The following is a 24,005-nucleotide window of genomic DNA, read 5'->3' as shown; positions in this document are numbered from 1 at the left end:
AGTAACGTTCCTAAGCCGTGCAAAAACAAATGTTTGTGAACATCACACATCGCAGTCACCACGGTGGTATCTACATGACACGGCGGTGGTTGATAAATACGATCAAGAGGCCACTCAGTCAGGATGACATACAATAAAAGGTCGCAGCCACCAACGTAATTTGCAGGCATCTTTCACGACTAACTACTGGGTACACGGACATGGCCGGTATCCCCACGGGCACCTCATATTTCATTCTTCATGTTTGATGCCTATTGAGTAAGGGGGACATAAAGCCGCTCCACCCATAGTAACAAAGGAATAAAGTAACAAAAGCCCATAGTACCGCACGACATGGTTACCACTTTACGGACACCCACGTATCGGAGATTCTAACCAACGATCGCGGGATTCTGGAACCTCTAAGGCACGCAACTCTGCACAACGCTTTGCAGACGAATGAGCCATCCCTCATTCAGACGGTAAGACATGAGATAAATGATGAAGTCATCAAGTTACCTGAAATTCCTTGATAGGTCCACCATTTCGTCCAAAGGTCACCTGGCAAATAAAAAAAATACGTGTCACAGTTATAATCACATAAATGCATTTTATGCTGTTATACGTTGATGTTTTCATGGCGACTATAGGGAATACTTACAGACAGGTTACACCGCGCACCTAGTCTACTGTATCGACCCAAAACGCTAACTGGACGCATGAGCTAATGCAACCTTAACTGATGTCGAGACACATTAATACGATCAACGCCAAGCAGTTACTCTTTCAAGATTCTGAGTGCGGTGCCTGGACCCCGACGGGCCTTATTCCATCACTAGGCATTGTAATAGACACGAGTTATCTATCTGTGGTTACATGTATTGGGGGCCACAAACATAAAGAATATGCTGCGTGTTTTGTCTCGTATGATGAGGTGAACCTGTCCAATTAACTATATTCGTGCACCTAGTTAACTCATCAAACTAGTTTCTGTCTTTACTCACATGTCATGGAGAAGACAGACTGGGCATATGTGTACGTCACGTTGACGTGATATTTTGTTGGGATGAAAAGAACATAGAACACAACTCTTTTGATCCTTTGAGATCATTGGTTCCTATTTCCTGGCTGCCAATAACCCATTGTCGCCGCAGATTTAGGACACCCACATATACGTCTATTGAGATAGTTGTCGTTTGATCTATTGACAAAATGTCAGCGTTTGGATTGATATTCTGTATAGTTTCTCAGCTATAGCATACACCCACTCCCTGATATATGCATTTTAACAAAGCACATATATTGAGATATTAGATATAATAAGGTCTGCAAAATTGTTCTACAATATATCATGCTACGCCCTGCCCTGCCTTGCCTTGCCATTCCCTTCCCCGACCTGTCCTACCTTACCATACCTCACCCTGCCCTGCCCTGCCCTGCCCAGCCCTGCCCCGCCTTACCATTCCTTACCCTGCCCTGCCTTACCATTCCCTGCCCTGCCCTGTGCTGCCCTGTCCTGCCATCGCTTCACCATTGCATGCTATGCTAATCCAGATTGTATTTATTCTTCGTGGTGAAGTCTGCCTGACAGGAACCCTACAAACTTTTGAAGTTCAAATGTGAAAGTTTTGTGGACTTCTGTGGACAAACGATACATATCAAATAAAGAAATGCATTATTCAGCTAAACAGAAGATTTTGAACAATATTTTTTTAAAAGTGGCAATTAATAACAACAAAACATCTTTCCACCTTGGGCAATACTTTGGAGGACGGTTGCTCCGTGTTGGAAACCTATATGCGGACTGCCTGATTTGCCGCAATTAGTGTCAGTCGACAGCATATGTAAGTTGGCATCGCTGTCTGCGCTATTGATATTTAGCTTGTAGCATCCCGAGATATTGCAAATAATTGACACCGTGATGGAACGGCGTAATAGCAGAAGAATAATCACTTCACCCCAGGGCAACCCCGCAGCGAACTTGCGTCTCTTTAGGAAGCAGTAATAGGGATAAGGTGGTCTAAAACATTACCCAGATTATTGACAGATGTGGCTGTGTCGTCAATTATATTATCATGAAGGCCACTGTGTGAGATGATCCTAATGTGTGATGGAACTAGAGTCAACTGATTGTTCAGTGAAAGGATGGAGTTCATCGTGAAAAAAATTGACAGTTGTATCAATCACAGAGGAAATGGCAATCGCGTTTTGCCACAAAGTGATTTACCAGTGATTTTTGTTGTGGCTGCAATGGCGTCAACGTAATGGTCTTTTGTGAACCTCTGATATGACAGCATATCAGCATATGACCGTTTTCAAAGGGCTTGCAATGCGTCTTCATCAAATTCACCATTGTGAATATCGTAAAAAATAAAACGTCACCGCTAGAGATGATCCAGTAAAAAAAGACCCCACAAAAGGCAAAATAGCTGTGCAAGTTAAATGTATGGATCACTGAAAATCAGTGATGATATCAGATGTTCGCGAAAAGCAGTTGAATGCGTGAAGGTATATGGTAATATTCCAGCATCACCAGATGGGGGACACCAGAAATGGGCTTCACACACTGTACCCCGTGAAGAATTAAACCCGAGCTTTCGACGTGACGAGTAAATACTTCAACCACAATGGACTCACATACCCAAACCCAACCCCTCCCAAAAAATGAAGTTTTTGATGGTTACCTGGTCATGAAATTGATAATCCATATGACACAACCTGGTCATGAGAGAGATAATCTGAAAGCCACAGTTCGTGACGGCTCCTTGTTCATGAGAAAGCAATAGCTTATGACAGCAACGTGTTAACGAGAGGGACCATCCATGAGCCATAGTTCATACCATTCGCTTTATGGTGAAACACCCAAGTACTCATGTAAAACGGAATCCTAACTAACAATATCTATTAATGTAGACAAGGATGTAAACAGCTCCTTTCAAAAGTAGGAGGCAGAGATATTCGTATGTGAAGAGTTTGTGTTGTCCTGTGTGATACAGCAGGGAATTTTCATCTCCTCGACATGCAACTGTGAATAAAACCTTACAGTTTCTTACCGCTATCATACATGCACACGCATGGAAATATACGTTTATGAAATTACACGGTAAACAGCTATGTTGCCATGGACAGATTGTGCTGATACGGTTGCCGTGCTTCCGATCTCGATCTGACACAAAGTGATGTTCAACAAGGTCCATCCTCCTCCTAATTCATACATCCTATAAAATGTCCGCTTTTAAAAAAAGCAACTAAAAACAAGCTGTTGCCCACCACTGTGACTAAACTGGCAACACATTCAATTATCGAAGTGCCTCCGTTGCAAAAGCAATTAGTAGATTTCTCAACGGTGCCATGGCGATCTTACACAAACATCTGTCTGGGAAGGTGTATGCCTTTATGAAATGATGGCTCTACCCTTTGACTAGTGGTAACACTTGATTACCATGTCTAGTGGGTGTTATATTGTGTTCTAACATTCAGGCTCCGTGTGGTCAACACCCATTTCTTGTCGCAAGAGCCGAGGATCGAGTGGTTTCAGTATGCATGTATGATCTGGATGAGTGAGTGCCATTATGCCCGACCGTGTATATCGTCGCTTGTTTGTCTGGCCCAGACTCGACCAAATGGCCCAGCCATAAGTATTGTCATGTAATATACTCAACAACAAAATTTCCCGTGACACCAATATTTTAGTGTATTTTCCAAACAAGTAAAGTTTTTCAATATTGTAGTACATGTATGGAATCAAGTCACAAAAACGCAACTGCTACAGAATAGCATGCATTCCATGCAAAAAATGACTTTTTTGCAAGCCCCTTGCATTTCACTACCCAAGAATGGGTATAAAAACATGTGCGTTAACGGGATTCCATATGCATTGTTGAGCATCGTGCTGACAACAATTACTCAGAAAAACAACCAAATTACGCAATTATTCAACATTACGATATGCCACGCCTGTCCGAAAATGAGCGTCTGCGAGCCATTGGTATGCTTGAAGCAGGATCGAGTCAACGTGATGTTGCAAGACAATTTAACGTCCACAGCAACGGATTACAGCAAGACAGAGGACCCGTTTGATAGTGGTAGAGGGAAATCTCAATGGACAGCGCTACCGCGACGAGATCATCGGCCCTGTTGTTCTACCGTTTTTGCGTCGTCATGGCCCAGGCATAACCTTTCAACATGACAACGCCCAGCCTCATATTACTCGACTTGTTCGGGATTCTCTTCAACAAAACAACGTGAATGTCATCCCCTGGCCGGATCGCTCCCCTGGTCTCTCACCAATCGAGCACATGTGGGATGAGATGGCTCGGCGCCTTCGACGTCAACCACATGTTCCACAGACACTCCAGGAACTTCGAAACATGCTCCAGCAGATATGGACAGATATCCCTAAGGACTTTGTGCGACGCCTGGTCCATTCCATGAGACGAAAATGTGTTGCTTGCATCGCAACCAGAGGTGGACACACACGCTATTAGTTTGTACATTTTGGCATGTTCATATTTGTTATGAAATCAAGCATTTTCTGAACTTATTATGGCAAATTAAACCATTTGAACATTTACTGGAGGCTTTTATTTGTTGCAAACCGAAATTGTTTCAGATTTGGTAAATAAATAACTTTGCATTAAATCTTATTCAAACTCACAGGAACTTTTGTTGTTCAGTATATCTTTGACAGGGACATTAAATATGATTAACCAATTTATGATCCAACTGTGATCGTGATTTGTCATATACTTTGATGTGCTCATTCCATCGATGGCGATGCAATACCTTCTGATTTGAATATGGCATGATAATTTCAAGTATTAAGGTAGGACTTCTTTGAGAGGCATTTAGTTGGAGTACTATGTAAGGATATGTTATATGGACGAACAACTTCTCTATTACAACCATGAGCGCCGTTTCGGTGGAGGTTTTAACGCCGTTATCAAGCAAGTGATAACGGCATGATTAAGGCGTTAGAACAAGTGATGAGAAATGCTTGATCACGGCATCAGAACATACACCAAAACGTCGCTCATAGTTGTAATATAGAAGTTGTTCATCCATATATCTTATCCTTACTTAATTGTGATAGGAGTTTGGTGAAAGCCCCAGGCTGTCATCCTCAGAAGCGGTGGAACAGCTAGTTATCTTAGGGATTAAAGCGTTTTGATGACGTCAAGCTGTTGTTGTAGTTCATTCTGAGCCAGGAATTCGTTGGCCATTCTTAACGTGCATTTTAACAAATACAACTGATCCCGGAAGTCGATTCAATTAGATTCTACTTCCGGAATCAACACATTCTCAACATGTCTCCATTACATGATTGTTTGAAGAAGTCCTACATGTATGTGGTCATCATGTCTCTCCCTGTCTGCATATATGTTAGAACATAATTCCAGGACATCTCTGATTAAAACATGTTCATTTCTTGATAGCTGTCTATCATCACGGACATAAACTTATTATTTCAGATATTTGTCAATGAGATATTTGAATTTATACCTCAAAAGTTGATTGAGGTGTCAATGTATAACCATTACGTTATCACCGTTCTATCATGGCAACCTATGGTCTTATTATTGAGTGATATCTAACTTCAGTCAAGGCAATTCGTTGAATCTGAATTTACCCAAACCGTGTTTTGCCATTAAAAATTCTTTACTCTCACGAACAAATACATTCAAATGTATGGGAATCTTTGCGCGCAAATGAAGTAAACACGGTTAGTCTGCATTTGTAGACCCACGTCAGTTGTATAACGTCAGAATTTTTTACAGGCATCCTGACACTGAAAAGCAATACAGTCGCGATAAAGAGAACCAAGCGCGACCTTCACCTGCTTACATCAGTGCTGAAACCTTTGTATGGAAGACATGCCTTCTTGTGAGTATTCCCTTCCGCGATGATGCAGTTGTAATGCAGCATCTTTCTCACTCCCCAACTGCTGTACCCAATACTGGTACGTGGGATATAAATAGGAGTATAATAATTATGAATAAGTGAATAATAACAAGACAACCAGTCACATGATCATAAGAAGTCAATTGTGGGATCCGACGATATCACAAGTATGCATTTATGAATCACATCTTGGTGATTAAGTCAATTATCCCTGCAGTCCGTTTGCATCGTGCCGATGAAATGCAAAATGGACATAATCCGAAAGCAATTACATAAGAGTTTGTTAAACAACTTTTTCTACTCCTTATGATAATGTATGGAATTTATGGTGACGATTTGGGATCGACAAAAAAATAACTTACATGCCATTTAAGACGAATTTTGTTGATTTCGGATATATATTTATTTTGCATTTGAGCGGGACGACTTTGCAGCAAACAGAGTGTAACTCCAAATAAGGAAATTCGACTTTTCGACGATTGTTGTGATGTGACGAGAACATTGCGTAATACATGGCTTTGGTTCAGCGTCGGGGACACCAGCAATGTCTTCACACAATTACTCTTACGTGCAATCGAAGTATTATAGTTTTCTAATGCGGAACGGTCATGCTCTGTGAATAGATGCATACAATGTAATGTTCCTTTAATACACCAGAAGAAAAGTCTTCTTTCCAAGCTTAGAAACAATATGGAATGACCGAAAATTCAGATTGTCCTGGACAGAAATTACCGCAAATTCAAACACGATTTGTTTTAATATATAACGGAATAATACCACAACAATTTCTGGTGAGGACGCATTTGAAAATAATAAGATGAAAAGAGTAAATAAATAGGAAGCAGTTCAGTATCGATGTGGTCAGTCAATGTGGTCAAACCAAAGTAAATCGAAATTCGTTCATCGATATCCAGATATAATATATAGGTAGCGGTAAGGTCAAAACCTAATGGCTTTGAGTATCAGCAATAAAGGCAACATGTATAATTGTCTAAATAAGAACGTATCACTGAATAAAATATGAGGCAACTGATATTCTATCGAGAGATCGACAGGTGAAATGTAACTGACGCTTTTTCTTGTTTAACGTATTGATTCTCGTTTAGAATAAGAAAACTGATCTATCTAATCCCCGAGCTGTTTTTGATGTAACAATTTGTGAACGCCCTTCGAAGGCAGAAAAAAAGTGGTACAAATCACCAACAGTCAGGAAGTACCTAATGGATTTTATTCGGAGAAGTGCGTGGAAGCTTTCAAAGCAAACAGTATGGTACCAGGGAGCTTAGCATCTCTAATGGAGGTATATCAGTAGTGATTAGTACTACTCTAACATGGAGTGTCACTGATCGCGATGTGTGGATACTCTTCACGACCTCTGTAGTCATCGACTAACAATGGCACCAAGGAGTGAAAATTAATTAGCCCGTACCTGCATGCCATAGGCAACGGGCCAGCTCGTTGAAATCAAGTTATCAATCTTGCGAAATTGAAACGAGCCAAAATAAACCAACTGTTAAAACGTCAATATCCCGCATCACCGCTAGGAGGTGCTGACAAATGGCATAGCCTCTGGGTAATAAGGGATGGAAGACTAAGAGGCTTGAAGGACTACCGTGGAAAGTGTGACGGGACAGCGCCACAACTTGCGCTCTCAAAGGAACAACGGCTGCTTGTTTCAAGAGCCAGACCCATATTATAAATTAGCATGAATGGTTTGGTGTAAAAACTAGTAATGCATTCAAGTGGTTCGTGGCAATCAGGCGGGTGGAATGCTTCCCTTGACCTTTGCACACAGACTACTCGTTCCAGCCCAAGGACACTGCTTCCTGGTTGGTCGAAGTTTATAGCAACTGTAAATGGTTGGGGACAATAGGGACATCGACTGCCTAGCAGGTTACAAATACATTTTCGGCGGTAGTGTTTAACGCAGCGATTGCAGATGGTGAAAATCGACGAGGTGCTTGTAAAATGAAATTGAATATTTATCAAGACTAAACATAACAAGACACATATTCAGATTACGTTCAGACATGTGCAGCTGGTCGTAAGAAAACATCAAGTTGATTCAACATATGTAGATTTTGTGCAATTGCATGTTTTACAATCACATAAGTTGTACCCTGTACAATTATACTAATGGTACATTCAAGACGACTTGGCTTGTGTTGTTTGCAGGCTTGATACACTTGATTCTAGTCATTCAAGACCTACCTTGTTTGTCTGATTTCGTTTTCTTATTGTTGTTTGACGCCACACCCAGTAATATACCAGCTATGTGAGGGCGGTCTGTAAATAGTTGAGACCAGGCAGTCCAGTGATTGACATCATGAGCATTTATCTACGCAATTGGGATACGATGTCCTCCCGATCCAGCCCCGTTTAATTGAATCTCTATTTTTATGATGTGGAATGTATATCAATCTCGATTTTGGTGATAACCCTTATTACGAACAGACAATCGGTCAATTTGACACAAATCATTAATTGCCACGTCTAGACGTAGGCCGAAAATGGGCAGATGGCCATGGAAAATAGTCCCTCTGATCTGTTTAGCGGCCAAGCATCTATTTTTGGCGGGTGAAGAGGGTGATGGGGCGTTGATTGTTGTTAGATACAACATATTTATTATGTCAGAGTTAGAAGACAAACAATAGTTGCTCTGAAAGAAGGAGCCAGACAGTGGTATAGAGACATCCAGCTAGACCAGGGATATCCATCCGTTTGCGTAAGGCCAGATAAACACCACTCCCCCTACACACAGACGCACACTCCCACCCTATACGCACCTTCACTACCAGCACCAACGACAACAACCCCAACCCTTCAAGAATATCAAATGGTCGGTTCGGCCCCTTCGCGCAGTACAACACTACAATACAATCGCAAATATTGGCAACGTGATAAAACACGAAGCTTAAGTCGATAGTTATTAGTGGGTAGCACTGAAAAAGCTTATTTTACTTCTATTTTAATCTCTGTAGACAGGAAACTACTTCAAGCTCGTTAGAAAATTTACAGCACAGAATACACGAGGAAAGACATTTCGTCAGTTAAAAGTCGTACAATCCTGACATTCATGGGTTTTTGTGTCGGATAAGCCTTCAATAATCGCCCTAAAATAATCGACATGTTTCAATTGACCCGCACGATGATGAGAATCACTTCAAAAGTTTTCAGGGCCGTACTGAGTTGTGTTTCACAACGTGCCCGTTACAATATCCATCAAATTCAACATTACATATTGACAAGGTTCACTCAATTCTCGTATCTACAAGAAAGTAATCGAAATGCCTTAAAGATATATCGCCAACAGAAAAGAGATTCTTGTTACGATAACAATATATATAGCCGTTGGTCTACGGGAATTGACATTTAAGATATCCTGACGTATATCTGCTACGAAGTTATACATTACACGTTGCAATGTAGAGCTGGCGGATGAACACGGACATTGAAACATGGCAATGTCAATACAAATATCTTGATAAAGTCGGAAAAAACTTTTGATTCAAGTCGTTGCCTCTGCAGAATAATGAGTGGTGTGGTTGCCTGGTGGTTAAAGCGTTTGCTCGTCAAGCGAATGTGCGGTTCGATTCCCACTTGTGTTCTATGTTGGAAGGTCATTTTCAGTCCCCATCGTTATATTGCTTGAATAATGAAAGCGGCGTAAAATCATATTCAATCATTCACACATGTTGATTAAACCGTGGACTGAACATATACATGTAGCGTCCCAATGTGCAAAACATTTTCGATAAAAATCCGAGATAACTTGAGTAAATACCTTTTCAATATAATATAGCGTTTTTTTTAATTCCTAAAACATTATTCAAACTGTTCTTTGGCATTATGTATTATTATGACTTCACGAATAATTATAATAAAATCCATCTGTAATAATTATTGGCCCATGCTACACATTCGTCTTATGTGGTTTTACCGTAATTAAGAATGTTTTCATTTAGGTTACCGTACCATAAACCTGTTATCAGAGTGGCATCGGGTTAGCAATCAAGGAGACAAAAATAAGGAAGTGTGTTGGGGTCTACTCCGTGAAGATCCGGGGTAGAATAGGTTTACAGCACCCCATGCTTGCCGTAAAAGGCGACTATGCTTGTCATAAAAGGCGACTAACGGAATCGGGTGATCAGGCTCGCTGACTTGGTTTGATGCATGTCACCGTTCCCAATCGCGTAGATCGATGCTCATGATATCAATCACTGGATTGTCTGGTCCAGACTCGACTTTTTACAGACCGCCGTCATATAGGTGGAATATTGCTGAGTGCGGCGTAAAACAAAAAACCAAACAACCAACCAACTCTACTCCGGCCTCTATAACAAACAATGTGTGTCAAGCAATAAATCACATGCTTACGCAACAGTAGAAATAACTGGTCCATCCTTGATGAAGCTGGTAAAAAAATTATACATATGTCTATAGTGAAACAATTTCACCTGGTTCGAATGTCTGTTATGGTACCGAAAGTCTAAAACATGCCACTGGTCAGGTCACAGGAAGCATAACGTGTGAACATGTCTTTGGTTTTGTTCAAATATAAGTTGAATATCAGAATATAAGTATACATCCTTACAGTAACTATTCCACAATATTTGATATTGAGTTTGGATTGGTATTCTGCCGTTTGATAAAGAAATGTTTAATGACCAGGTCATATATAAATTAACTTTTTGACGAGAAACGGTTTTGCGGGTACTTAAGTTATAGGAGACGGGACACAGTTAGCGGTTGATTAACTGTTGTAGAACCAGTAAACCCAAAAGAAACAGCCGCTGCTAGTCATTTGATAACCCAATTTAATGGCAATCTTTCCCCGCTAGGGTATCTATGGTAATTGGGCTGGTCTGACGGCAGTTATCGCTGGTGATGACGTCGTCTTTATTGCATCTGCTAGAGAGGTTGCTATCTAGGACTACTGTTGCAAGGCATTGTATACAACCTACACCTATATACGTTCAAAAGATGAAGGAGTTGTTCCTAGGTAGCCATCACGTCTCCAGTTTTTATTTGCAGCAAAGTTGGTGTCAGTGACAACATGTGAAAATGGCATGAATAGTAATGAACCGTAAAGGACATCTTTTATCGTTATATGATTAGTCGAAATTTAAATTCAGAATCGAGAAAAATAGCTTGTTCACATTGTACGATCTAACGCATTGCGGCAGGGGATTTTATTCAATTTGTTCAAATTTAATAACTTTCACTCATTTGAATATAAATGATATTCCTTTGATTAGGTTATATTAGCAAATTTGCAACAGTTTCTTGATCAAGTTGTGCCAGACATTTACGTAAACGAGTGGAGGTTCACCCCGGCATAACCTTCAGCGCTGTCCCCGACAACCTGACCCCCGATGAGACATCGACGACGTCATGACAACGATGACACTCCGGTGGGCCAGCCGGGGCTGAAGGGTAATAATTTCATCATTAGTTAGCCGGAAAGACTGTCTTATAAGTAGGACGGGGCAATCACAAAAGAATTAGAGGAAGCAAATTTGTATCGGCGGAATAAATGGATTCAATCTGCAATATTTACAGTGTGTATTGTCCTCGCTTAACTAGATCGGGTTTAACAGCTGTCCAGTAATCAATACAGCTTCATAATCTCTCGCCAACTATAGCCACAATTTACGGGGGCAGTGTGGCTCAAATATCTTTGATGCAGTTTGTTAGACGATTTGTAATTCATGTTTTTTAGTGAGCACAATGGACGTTATGATGAGGCACTTCAGCTGCCCTCTTAGTTTGCCGAACATGACATCATTGGTTTTGACTTTTAAGAGGGGAAACTGAATTATGTGGAATTACTATACAGAGCGCAAGCCAGTTGGACAGCATTTGGAATACATGGACGCTAAACACATCTTGGGTATGGACTAGGATAACGTGGGACACATTGTAGACGGATACGATTTTGTTATGCAATAAGTTGACATAGGACATATTTCAATGAACACAAGTTTGTTATGCAATACGTTAAGATGGGACACAACTTGGTTATGCAATAGGGTAACATGGGATACATTTCAGATGGACACAAATTATTATCATAATAAGTTAACCTGGGACACATAGTAGACGAATCCAGCTTGGTTATATTATACGCTACCAAGGGCCACATTTCAAATGAAAACATTTAGTAATGCAATCAGCCAACGAGGGACACATTTCAGATGAACACAACTGCAATAAGCTAACGAGGGACTCATTTCAGATGAACACAACTGTGATAAGCTTACGAGGGACTCATTTCAGATGAACACAACTGTAATATGCTAACGAGGGACACGTTTCAGATGAACACAACTGCAATAAGCTAACAAGGGACTCATTTCAGATGAACACAACTGCAATAAGCTTACGAGGGACTCATTTCAGATGAACACAACTGTAATAAGCTAACGAGGGACACGTTTCAGATGAATACAACTGCAATAAGCTAACGAGGGACACGTTTCAGATGAACACAACTGTAATAGGCTAACGAGGGACACGTTTCAGATGAACACAACTTGGTTATAAAAAAAGCTTACAGATTGTAAGCGAACACAACTTGGAAATAAAATACGTTATGAAGGGACACATTTCAATTAAAACAACTTAGGTATGTAATAAGCTAATATGGGACATATTTCCGATGAACACAACTGAAATAAACTGACACGGGACGGAATTCAGATGAACACAAATTGTTATGTAATAAGTTAACAAGGGCCACATTGAAGATGAATCCAGCTTGAACACTCCTTGGTTAAGCAATATGTTAACGTTGATGATTCTGAGAGTAAACACTCCTTGGTTATGTGATACGTTAACGTGGATGTTTCTGAGAGGAAACACTCCTTGGTTATGTGATACGTTAACGTGGATGTTTCTGAGTGTAAACACTCCTTGGTTATGTGATACGTTAACGTGGATGTTTCTGAGAGGAAACACTCCTTGGTTATGTGATACGTTAACGTGGATGTTTCTGAGAGTGAACACTCCTTGGTTATGTGATACGTTAACGTGGATGTTTCTGAGAGGAAACACTCCTTGGTTATGTGATACGTTAACGTGGATGTTTCTGAGAGTAAACACTCCTTGGTTATGTGATACGTTAATGTGGATGTTTCTGAGAGTGAACACTCCTTAGTTATGTGATACGTTAACGTGGATGTTTCTGAGAGTAAACACTCCTTGGTTATGTGATACGTTAACGTGGATGTTTCTGAGAGGAAACACTCCTTGGTTATGTGATACGTTAACGTGGATGTTTCTGAGAGTGAACACTCCTTGGTTATGTGATACGTTAACGTGGATGTTTCTGAGAGTGAACACTCCTTGGTTATGTGATACGTTAACGTGGATGTTTCTGAGAGTGAACACTCCTTAGTTATGTGATACGTTAACGTGGATGTTTCTGAGAGTAAACACTCCTTGGTTATGTGATACGTTAACGTGGATGTTTCTGAGAGTAAACACTCCTTGGTTATGTGATACGTTAACGTGGATGTTTCTGAGAGTGAACAATCCTTGGTTATGTGATACGTTAACGTGGATGTTTCTGAGAGTAAACACTCCTTGGTTATGTGATACGTTAACGTGGATGTTTCTGAGAGGAAACACTCCTTGGTTATGTGATACGTTAACGTGGATGTTTCTGAGAGTGAACACTCCTTGGTTATGTGATACGTTAACGTGGATGTTTCTGAGAGTAAACACTCCTTGGTTATTATAAGCAAACGTTAACGTGGATGTTTCTGAGTGTAAACACTCCTTGGTTATGTGATACGTTAACGTGGATGTTTCTGAGAGTGAACACTCCTTGGTTATGTGATACGTTAACGTGGGTGTTTCTGAGAGTAAACATTCCTTGGTTATGTGATACGTTAACGTGGATGTTTCTGAGAGTGAACACTCCTTGGTTATGTGATACGTTAACGTGGATGTTTCTGAGAGTGAACACTCCTTGGTTATGTGATACGTTAACGTGGATGTTTCTGAGAGTGAACACTCCTTAGTTATGTGATACGTTAACGTGGATGTTTCTGAGAGTAAACACTCCTTGGTTATGTGATACGTTAACGTGGATGTTTCTGAGAGTAAACACTCCTTGGTTATGTGATACGTTAACGTGGATGTTTCTGAGAGTGAACAATCCTTGGTTATGTGATACGTTAACGTGGATGTTTCTGAGAGTAAACACTCCTTGGTTATGTGATACGTTAACGTGGATGTTTCTGAGAGGAAACACTCCTTGGTTATGTGATACGTTAACGTGGATGTTTCTGAGAGTGAACACTCCTTGGTTATGTGATACGTTAACGTGGATGTTTCTGAGAGTAAACACTCCTTGGTTATTATAAGCAAACGTTAACGTGGATGTTTCTGAGTGTAAACACTCCTTGGTTATGTGATACGTTAACGTGGATGTTTCTGAGAGTGAACACTCCTTGGTTATGTGATACGTTAACGTGGGTGTTTCTGAGAGTAAACATTCCTTGGTTATGTGATACGTTAACGTGGATGTTTCTGAGAGTGAACACTCCTTGGTTATGTGATACGTTAACGTGGATGTTTCTGAGAGTAAACACTCCTTGGTTATGTGATACGTTAACGTGGATGTTGCTGCGAGTGAACACTCCTTGGTTAAGCAATACGTTAACGTGGATGTTTCTGAGAGTGAACACCTCTTGTTTATGTGATACGTTAATGTGGATGTTTCTGAGAGTGAACACTCCTTGGTTATGTGATACGTTAACGTGGGTGTTTCTGAGAGGAAACACTCCTTGGTTATGTGATACGTTAACGTGGATGTTTCTGAGAGGAAACACTCCTTGGTTATGTGATACGTTAACGTGGATGTTTCTGAGAGGAAACACTCCTTGGTTATGTGATACGTTAACGTGGATGTTTCTGAGAGGAAACACTCCTTGGTTATGTGATACGTTAACGTGGATGTTTCTGAGAGTAAACACTCCTTGGTTATGTGATACGTTAACGTGGATGTTTCTGAGAGTAAACACTCCTTGGTTATGTGATACGTTAACGTGGATGTTTCTGAGAGTGAACAATCCTTGGTTATGTGATACGTTAACGTGGATGTTTCTGAGAGTAAACACTCCTTGGTTATGTGATACGTTAACGTGGATGTTTCTGAGAGTAAACACTCCTTGGTTATGTGATACGTTAACGTGGATGTTTCTGAGAGTGAACACTCCTTGGTTATGTGATACGTTAACGTGGATGTTTCTGAGAGTAAACACTCCTTGGTTATTATAAGCAAACGTTAACGTGGATGTTTCTGAGTGTAAACACTCCTTGGTTATGTGATACGTTAACGTGGATGTTTCTGAGAGTGAACACTCCTTGGTTATGTGATACGTTAACGTGGGTGTTTCTGAGAGTAAACACTCCTTGGTTATGTGATACGTTAACGTGGATGTTTCTGAGAGTGAACACTCCTTGGTTATGTGATACGTTAACGTGGATGTTTCTGAGAGTAAACACTCCTTGGTTATGTGATACGTTAACGTGGATGTTTCTGAGAGTAAACACTCCTTGGTTATGTGATACGTTAACGTGGATGTTTCTGAGAGTAAACACTCCTTGGTTATGTGATACGTTAACGTGGATGTTTCTGAGAGTGAACAATCCTTGGTTATGTGATACGTTAACGTGGATGTTTCTGAGAGTAAACACTCCTTGGTTATGTGATACGTTAACGTGGATGTTTCTGAGAGGAAACACTCCTTGGTTATGTGATACGTTAACGTGGATGTTTCTGAGAGTGAACACTCCTTGGTTATGTGATACGTTAACGTGGATGTTTCTGAGAGTAAACACTCCTTGGTTATTATAAGCAAACGTTAACGTGGATGTTTCTGAGTGTAAACACTCCTTGGTTATGTGATACGTTAACGTGGATGTTTCTGAGAGTGAACACTCCTTGGTTATGTGATACGTTAACGTGGGTGTTTCTGAGAGTAAACATTCCTTGGTTATGTGATACGTTAACGTGGATGTTTCTGAGAGTGAACACTCCTTGGTTATGTGATACGTTAACGTGGATGTTTCTGAGAGTAAACACTCCTTGGTTATGTGATACGTTAACGTGGATGTTGCTGCGAGTGAACACTCCTTGGTTAAGCAATACGTTAACGTGGATGTTTCTGAGAGTGAACACCTCTTGTTTATGTGATACGTTAATGTGGATGTTTCTGAGAGTGAACACTCCTTGGTTATGTGATACGTTAACGTGGGTGTTTCTGAGAGGAAACACTCCTTGGTTATGTGATACGTTAACGTGGATGTTTCTGAGAGGAAACACTCCTTGGTTATGTGATACGTTAACGTGGATGTTTCTGAGAGGAAACACTCCTTGGTTATGTGATACGTTAACGTGGATGTTTCTGAGAGGAAACACTCCTTGGTTATGTGATACGTTAACGTGGATGTTTCTGAGAGTAAACACTCCTTGGTTATGTGATACGTTAACGTGGATGTTTCTGAGAGTAAACACTCCTTGGTTATGTGATACGTTAACGTGGATGTTTCTGAGAGTGAACAATCCTTGGTTATGTGATACGTTAACGTGGATGTTTCTGAGAGTAAACACTCCTTGGTTATGTGATACGTTAACGTGGATGTTTCTGAGAGTAAACACTCCTTGGTTATGTGATACGTTAACGTGGATGTTTCTGAGAGTGAACACTCCTTGGTTATGTGATACGTTAACGTGGATGTTTCTGAGAGTAAACACTCCTTGGTTATTATAAGCAAACGTTAACGTGGATGTTTCTGAGTGTAAACACTCCTTGGTTATGTGATATGTTAACGTGGATGTTTCTGAGAGTGAACACTCCTTGGTTATGTGATACGTTAACGTGGGTGTTTCTGAGAGTAAACACTCCTTGGTTATGTGATACGTTAACGTGGATGTTTCTGAGAGTGAACACTCCTTGGTTATGTGATACGTTAACGTGGATGTTTCTGAGAGTAAACACTCCTTGGTTATGTGATACGTTAACGTGGATGTTGCTGCGAGTGAACACTCCTTGGTTAAGCAATACGTTAACGTGGATGTTTCTGAGAGTGAACACCTCTTGTTTATGTGATACGTTAACGTGGATGTTTCTGAGAGTGAACACTCCTTGGTTATGTGATACGTTAACGTGGGTGTTTCTGAGAGTAAACACTCCTTGGTTATGTGATACGTTAACGTGGATGTTTCTGAGAGTGAACACTCCTTGGTTATGTGATACGTTAACGTGGATGTTTCTGAGAGTAAACACTCCTTGGTTATGTGATACGTTAACGTGGATGTTGCTGCGAGTGAACACTCCTTGGTTAAGCAATACGTTAACGTGGATGTTTCTGAGAGTGAACACCTCTTGTTTATGTGATACGTTAACGTGGATGTTTCTGAGAGTGAACACCTCTTGTTTATGTGATACGTTAACGTGGATGTTTCTGAGAGTAAACACTGCTTGGTTATGTGATACGTTAACGTGGATGTTGCTGCGTGTGAACACTCATTGGTTAAGCAATACGTTAATGTGGATGTTTCTGAGAGCTAACACCTCTTGTTTATGTGATACGTTAACGTGGATGTTTCTGAGAGTAAACACTGCTTGGTTAAGCAATACGTTAACGTGGATAATACTGGTACTGACATTCTAATGGATGAATTCTTACGGATGTTGTTGTAGTTATTATTGTCGCTATTTATCAGGCCTATTCACGGACATGTTCAGAAAGCATGGCCTGGCTTTACGAAACTGTCGTAGCCATGTAATTGTCGTACATTGCATGCCTATTACCAGTATTTGATTGGTTACATGGAGGTTTCCAATCACAATAACCCCCTCTTATTTGATAACGTCATCACCGCCGAAACAAGATAGGAATCGATAACGCGTGTGTATTTCTCCATCTGTGATGTCCTATGTTACGTCACAATGAGCGGTGCGATGTCATAATAGCGATGTGCTGTTTAGAACAAAACCTTGCGAGTCTAGTTTCAGTTTCATGTTGGATGGCCATTTGAATTTCGTTGACGAAGTGGCTGTGCCACACATTACAAAGTCAACTTAGTGCCGTAACATAACTGTTCACTGAAAACACTGCAATAAGTCTTTTATGGGTTTTTAAAACTTGGTAGAACGTGTAGACAGTAAATAATATGGATCTCAACTTCTAACCCGCGAATATCCGGGTCAGATTAGGTATCCTGCAACCCATGCTTGCAGTAAAAGGCGACTACGCTAGTCGTAAGAGGCGACTAACGGGATCGGGTGATCAGGCTCGCTGACTTGGTTTATCGTATCCCAATTGTTTGGATCGACGCTCATGATGCCAAGCACTGGATTGTCTGGTCTAGACGCGATTATTTACAGACTGCCGCCAGATAGCTTGAATATTGCTGAGTGCGGAGTTAAACAACAAACAAACAAAATATTTGTTGCCTACTCGGCCAACTCACCAGGTTTAGCAGCACGAAGCCAGTAGTTACAAATAGTAAAGAAGTTATCCATAAGGAAGTGTCATGTCTTCAGGCAAACGCGTATGTTCAGCTTTTAATTGACCTCGCCTGAGACATGTCTGTGAAACAAGGTCCTACTTGGTCGGTAATGAGCTGAGATCAACGTGTGCTGTAATCCGCGTGTGATGCCTCGTTAAAACAATGAGAGGTGGAACACCTCTGGAGTAATCTGGCACGAATTCACTAGTTACAGGAACAGATTACACTCATAAAACAACACCCACATCTGTATCGAACCACTCAATGTTCGACAGAAAACATTTCCAATGTAGTTAACCGTTTCCAATTTCAGATGGATCTGGAGGATTGGAAATCTCGTCCATGTGATACCTTCCCCAATGAGACCATATGTACAACAGGAAACGTTACTCCGACAGGCTCCGCGCCAAGGGGCACATTAGGGAAATAGCTCAATGTTTGTCTGGATATATGCAGACAAACGAAGTTAAAATGCACCCGATCTTGCCATATTGCTATAGATAATCTGTCATATTATGTCATACCATGTCATATAGTAATATGTAGTAATATCAATATGAACGTCAGCATACTAAAGCAGGTAAGACCAAATCAAAGCAGGTCAATGACTTTGGTGAGCACGGTTTGTTTGTTTGTTTGTTTGTTTTACGCCGCACTCAGCAATATTCCACCTGTATGACGGCGGTCTGTAAATAATCGAGTCTGGACCAGACAATCCAGTGCTTGACACCATGATCATCGATCTTAGCAATTGGCATACGATCACTTGCATCAACTAAGTCAGCGAGCCTGACCACTCGATCCGTTAGACGCCTCTTTCGACAAGCATAGTCGCCTTTTACGGCAAGCATGGGTTGCTGAAGACCTATTCTACCCCGAATCGTCACGGGTCTGGTGAGCACTGTGATGGTGATGGTAAACTTAAGGTCATATGCGGAATTACGGAGATACGAGCGCGACACAGAGAACCATCTCGTTATATAATCTCTAGTTCACCCCTTAGTATGTCAACAATTCGCGTAACATTGTGGAACTAAAAATATATTCATGAAAAAACGTCTTCAAACAATCCACAAAAGCAAGTTTTAGAGAACCTGGCCTTTAAAGGTTAATGTGGTCCAACATCCGGCAACATCAATGAAGATACGGGTTTGATTATTATGCATTAGCAGTCCTTCTTCGCTGTAAGATTGAGTCAAGATTGAGTCAAACTTTAATCCGTTTGAACATTTAACACAACCGCTGAAGTCTGGGTGTGGCTACAAACGAGCTATAAGTTACAATCCATCAGCCAAGTTTCCTGTAATAAAATTAACTTGCGTGAATTATCTCCTAATGTAGATATAGCACGAAACGAAAACATTTGTGGAATCCAATTCTCTTTCGCAAAGTTAATTATCTCAGTAACAAGTTCTATCCTAAAAGGAGTTGATGGAGCTTTTAAGGACACGCCTCAATAAAAAAGCCACATTTGGAGATAAAGATTTAAAAGGTTAAATCGCTTTTTATTTCTCGAATGGCGCCGGTAAAACAATTGACACGCCTCTCACCCTACCAACTGCCCTTCACACAGCTGTCCCAACCATCGCAAGATGCAATGATATACTTCAAAAAGACCCTTTTCCTTCGCAAACCTGTCATCGATAGCCTAATATATTTGTCTTCACATGTGTCTAAAGTCCGAAGGCCAAATCGAATCTCCAAGACACCCAACCCCAGGCTACCAGTGCTCATGTCGGTAATCTTCTGAGAGGCTAGATCAATGTATGGCACATCTACTTTCGCTTTTAATTAATCCTTAAATCAATGGAAGGAAATAGTAACCCCGATATGTCTGAATGTTCTGTTACAAGGCGAAGAAGTGTTTAGTTCTCACGAACAATGGCAAGAGTAAATAGGGCACAGACCCTTATTTCTGGGTATTGTTTACTGTTGTCTAAACTGGGCAACAGTTAAAAGGCCAAGATGTTTCTAATCGAATAAGATGCGCCACGCCGTTGACATGGAATTGATCACGGGGAAATACTTGAAGGTTGTGTTGCGTGAACAGTGCATTCGGTAAATAATTAAACATGTGGAAATTTCGAAACAGCCACAGATTTTTAAAAAATGAGGTGTTCAGTTTGAATTGCACAATTACATTTGATGCGGCTCATCTCGTGTTTGCCTATTCAGAATATTGCCCAGCCAATTGTATATAAATTCTGAACCAGTAGTTCATGAAACGTACGAGACACGTGGTGCCACAAGAGTCTTGCTTCCATGGAAGGAAGGACGGATGATAATCGAAACGTAATTCTATAAATATAAACTTCATCTTTAATCATTATCTCGGTGATGAGAGTATATTGATCAGTGATGGTTGCAATCACAGTAGCAACGATATAATCCTGAATTAATTATATCGCCGAACATACAAGAGTACAATTGCCAACCTTGCACAATACTTGTTGCTATGATATATATCCCGGTAAAACGGTTATACTGGTGAGTGAGTTAATGAATGATGCTTAAAAGGCAGTGTCAGCAAAATTCCAGTTATATTGCACATGTCTATCACGACGACCTGTAAATAATTGACAGATAAAAACAAGTTTATAAGCAACGCCAATGACATCGACAAGTCACCAAACGTGATTTCCTGATTCATATAAATCTTATATCATTAAACGTTTGCTATACGTGCATATCCTACAACGTCTAGTCATGTTGTTTCTGTTGACATGAACACATCCACTAGAACGACTGAGTGAAGTGATGCAAGTGTAAGGCATTTACCATTTTTGCATCCAGCGAGCACGGGTGTGGTGCTGTAAAAACGAAAGATCATTATCAGGGTGATTGTGGGATACGAAACTTGGAACTGTGTAGGCCGAAAGGACGCAATTGTTTACAGCAAATTGCGGCGCCCTTAACGACATGGCCACTACACTAGAATGCAATACAACAATTAGTAATATAATGTTTGTAATACAGCTATGATTCTCCAGCAAAACCTACCATCCATACAAGCATTGACATGCCACGGACATAAGCACTTCTCCTAATTTCGATTTTACATGTTGAGCTGGGCCAGTGGAACACGGGAAGGTTACACATTACTCTACTGCACCAAGAGAACAACAGGGAGTTCAATACATTCAGCAGTGGAACCAGCCGGGGAGAGCAGGTCACATCTCCTGCATACGTCGACCAGCTCGATACAAGACTCAAGTGGTAATGTGGCGCCAAGGGTTGGTTTGATTTCGCTCAAGCCTCATCCAAGCCCCGTTATTAATCTTCTGGGACCTCAAACACATATACAATATTGAAGGAAATATTCTGGAACGTGTGATGCACTGTAGCCGTCTTCAATGCTTCGTATTGATGTTGTGGTAGTTGTTGTGTGGTGTACTGCAGAGGAAGAACTTTTATGTTTTGTACTTGTTGGAACTATCTTCGTCAGTGTATTTGTTGTTGAACTTGAGCTAACAGGAAGGGAGTGGTACCAGAAGCATCAGCAAGAACTGTAGAAATAGTGACAGTGTTTGTAGCCTTACAAGCAGGAGAAGAATTGGTAATTGTAGCATTAGTTGCACTTGCAGGAAGAGGCATTATATAGAGAATCTCACCCCATGCCATTTAATGTCAAATATATACATGAGTCGATAAAAGTATATATCTGAGACTTGCCCAGGAAATTGAAACTCCTGTTAACGAGTGTTGATATATTTCAAAAAGAGAAACGGGGGTGAGATTGTATTTATCATCCAAAATCATTTCTTCAAACGTTTTCAATTTGTAAACAGTGCTAGCCAGTATCTTGAGTGTAAAGAGTAGAGCACACCAGCGTGGAATAACCCTCGAACCTGTAGAACCTAGGTTTGTATGATAAACCAATAACAGAAACATAAGTAGACTTAGTTGTACTTTCAGGAGGGTGATTCTTATACTAATAAGAGGAATACCAGTATCATTAGTTGCAGGTGTATGGGTGGTGATCATATCAACAACAGCAACATCTGTAGCATTATTTGCACATGCAGGTGTGGGGATGGAGATTATCAATTACAGCAATAGCAACATCTGTACCATTATTTGTGCATGCAGGTGTAGTGGTGGAGATAATATCAGTAACAGCAATATCAGTGGCATTATTTGTACATGCAGGTGTGGGGATGGAGATTATATCAATAACAGCATTAGCAGTAGTAATAGTTGCAATTGCAGGTTTGGGGGTGGAGATCTTGTCAATAACAGCAATATCAGTAGCATCAGTTGCAGGTGTGGGGTGGAGATCTTGTCAATAACAGCAATATCAGTAGCATCAGTTGCAGGTGTGGGGTGGAGATCTTGTCAATAACAGCAATATCAGTAGCATCAGTTGCAGGTGTGGGGTGGAGATCTTGTCAATAACAGCAATATCAGTAGCATCAGTTGCAGGTGTGGGGTGGAGATCTTGTCAATAACAGCAATATCAGTAGCATCAGTTGCAGGTGTGGGGTGGAGATCATACCAGGAACAGCAACATCAGTAGAAGTGGTAGCTGCAGACGTAGACGCCGTACTTGGCACAAGTATTTCTAACAGTAGAAGCAAAAGTAGGGATTGCAGATTCAGCAGTGCCAACAGCAGCAGTGGGAAAGTGGCTGTTTGTTTGAGCTGAATCACCACATTGCATCAATATCACTGTGGCTTGTAAACAAGCGACATGGTCTGACATGGTTCAATTACATATTATTTCGAGAAACAATTCATACATTCGAGGAACGATGTCAAAATCAGCAATGTTTGACATTGTACAAACACACCATCTGTTGACTGCAATTAATCAGTAACAAAAAACTGTGTAGCATGTGTGATATCGATCGCCACTTGTATAACTGCCGAGGATTGCAGGTACGTTGTACATGTATACGTACAGGTGAACTTTACAGAACCTTCAGTTAAAACAACTGATTCGCGCATAACACAATCTAGTATACGCTGATGGCATAGCTTAAAGTTCTACAAAGTGATCCCTGCAAAAACAAATAATGGCATTTCGAAATGAACTTCAGATTATAATTATTGTCCCTTGTTTGCATCATACATCACACACTTTCTTACTCTGTCATCGACAAACACTCCCCTTTATCTTTGGCCTTTTCCCCTAATCCTAATCCAACAGCAAACACCGGAGTAATAGCCACCTAGTTTACCTTCTGTGAAAAGTAATCAACCATACCACTCAATTTCCGTCACCAAAAAACCCGTCTGGCTTCAAAAAGTATGAATCATAAGTACAAACAAATCGACGGGACTTCTACTGGAAGAGTTGCGAGCCTGACAGCACCCGTGAGGTGGCATTACGCTACACATGGGGCCGCTGTCGTCATTACGAAGTCTTTCAAAAGCTTGGTCTGTGTCGTGGCAGGATATCGACCAAAACAACCTGAATCAATTCTCCCCTTCCCGCCGTCCTTTTAGTATCGTACATCATTTGCTAATACTAATTTTCTGTAACAGCTAAATGAAATTATCTAACAGAGGAGAGGGTATTTTCTATGGCTTAACTAAGTAATCGAGTTGTAAGACCAACGAGGCTGCAGTAGCTTCCAGAAATCAAACATCGAGAA

General features: G+C 40.7%; 1 protein-coding gene across 1 annotated transcript in view; it reads right to left on the bottom strand.

Moving 5' to 3' along the window:
• LOC124137473 (putative carbonic anhydrase-like protein 1) overlaps positions 1-24,005 on the bottom strand; it is an 82,614-nt gene that overhangs the window by 34,280 nt on the left and 24,329 nt on the right. The window contains exon 2 of the mRNA XM_046503784.2: positions 499-540. Within this exon, the coding sequence (XP_046359740.2) occupies positions 499-540 (42 nt within the window). The remainder of the gene's footprint in view (positions 1-498; positions 541-24,005) is intronic.

Source organism: Haliotis rufescens, unplaced genomic scaffold, assembly GCF_023055435.1.
Source record: "Haliotis rufescens isolate VD_foot unplaced genomic scaffold, xgHalRufe1.0.p SCAF_7, whole genome shotgun sequence".
In the NCBI taxonomy this organism is placed as follows: Eukaryota; Metazoa; Mollusca; class Gastropoda; order Lepetellida; family Haliotidae; genus Haliotis; species Haliotis rufescens.
This window is presented reverse-complemented; position numbering and strand designations above follow the sequence as displayed.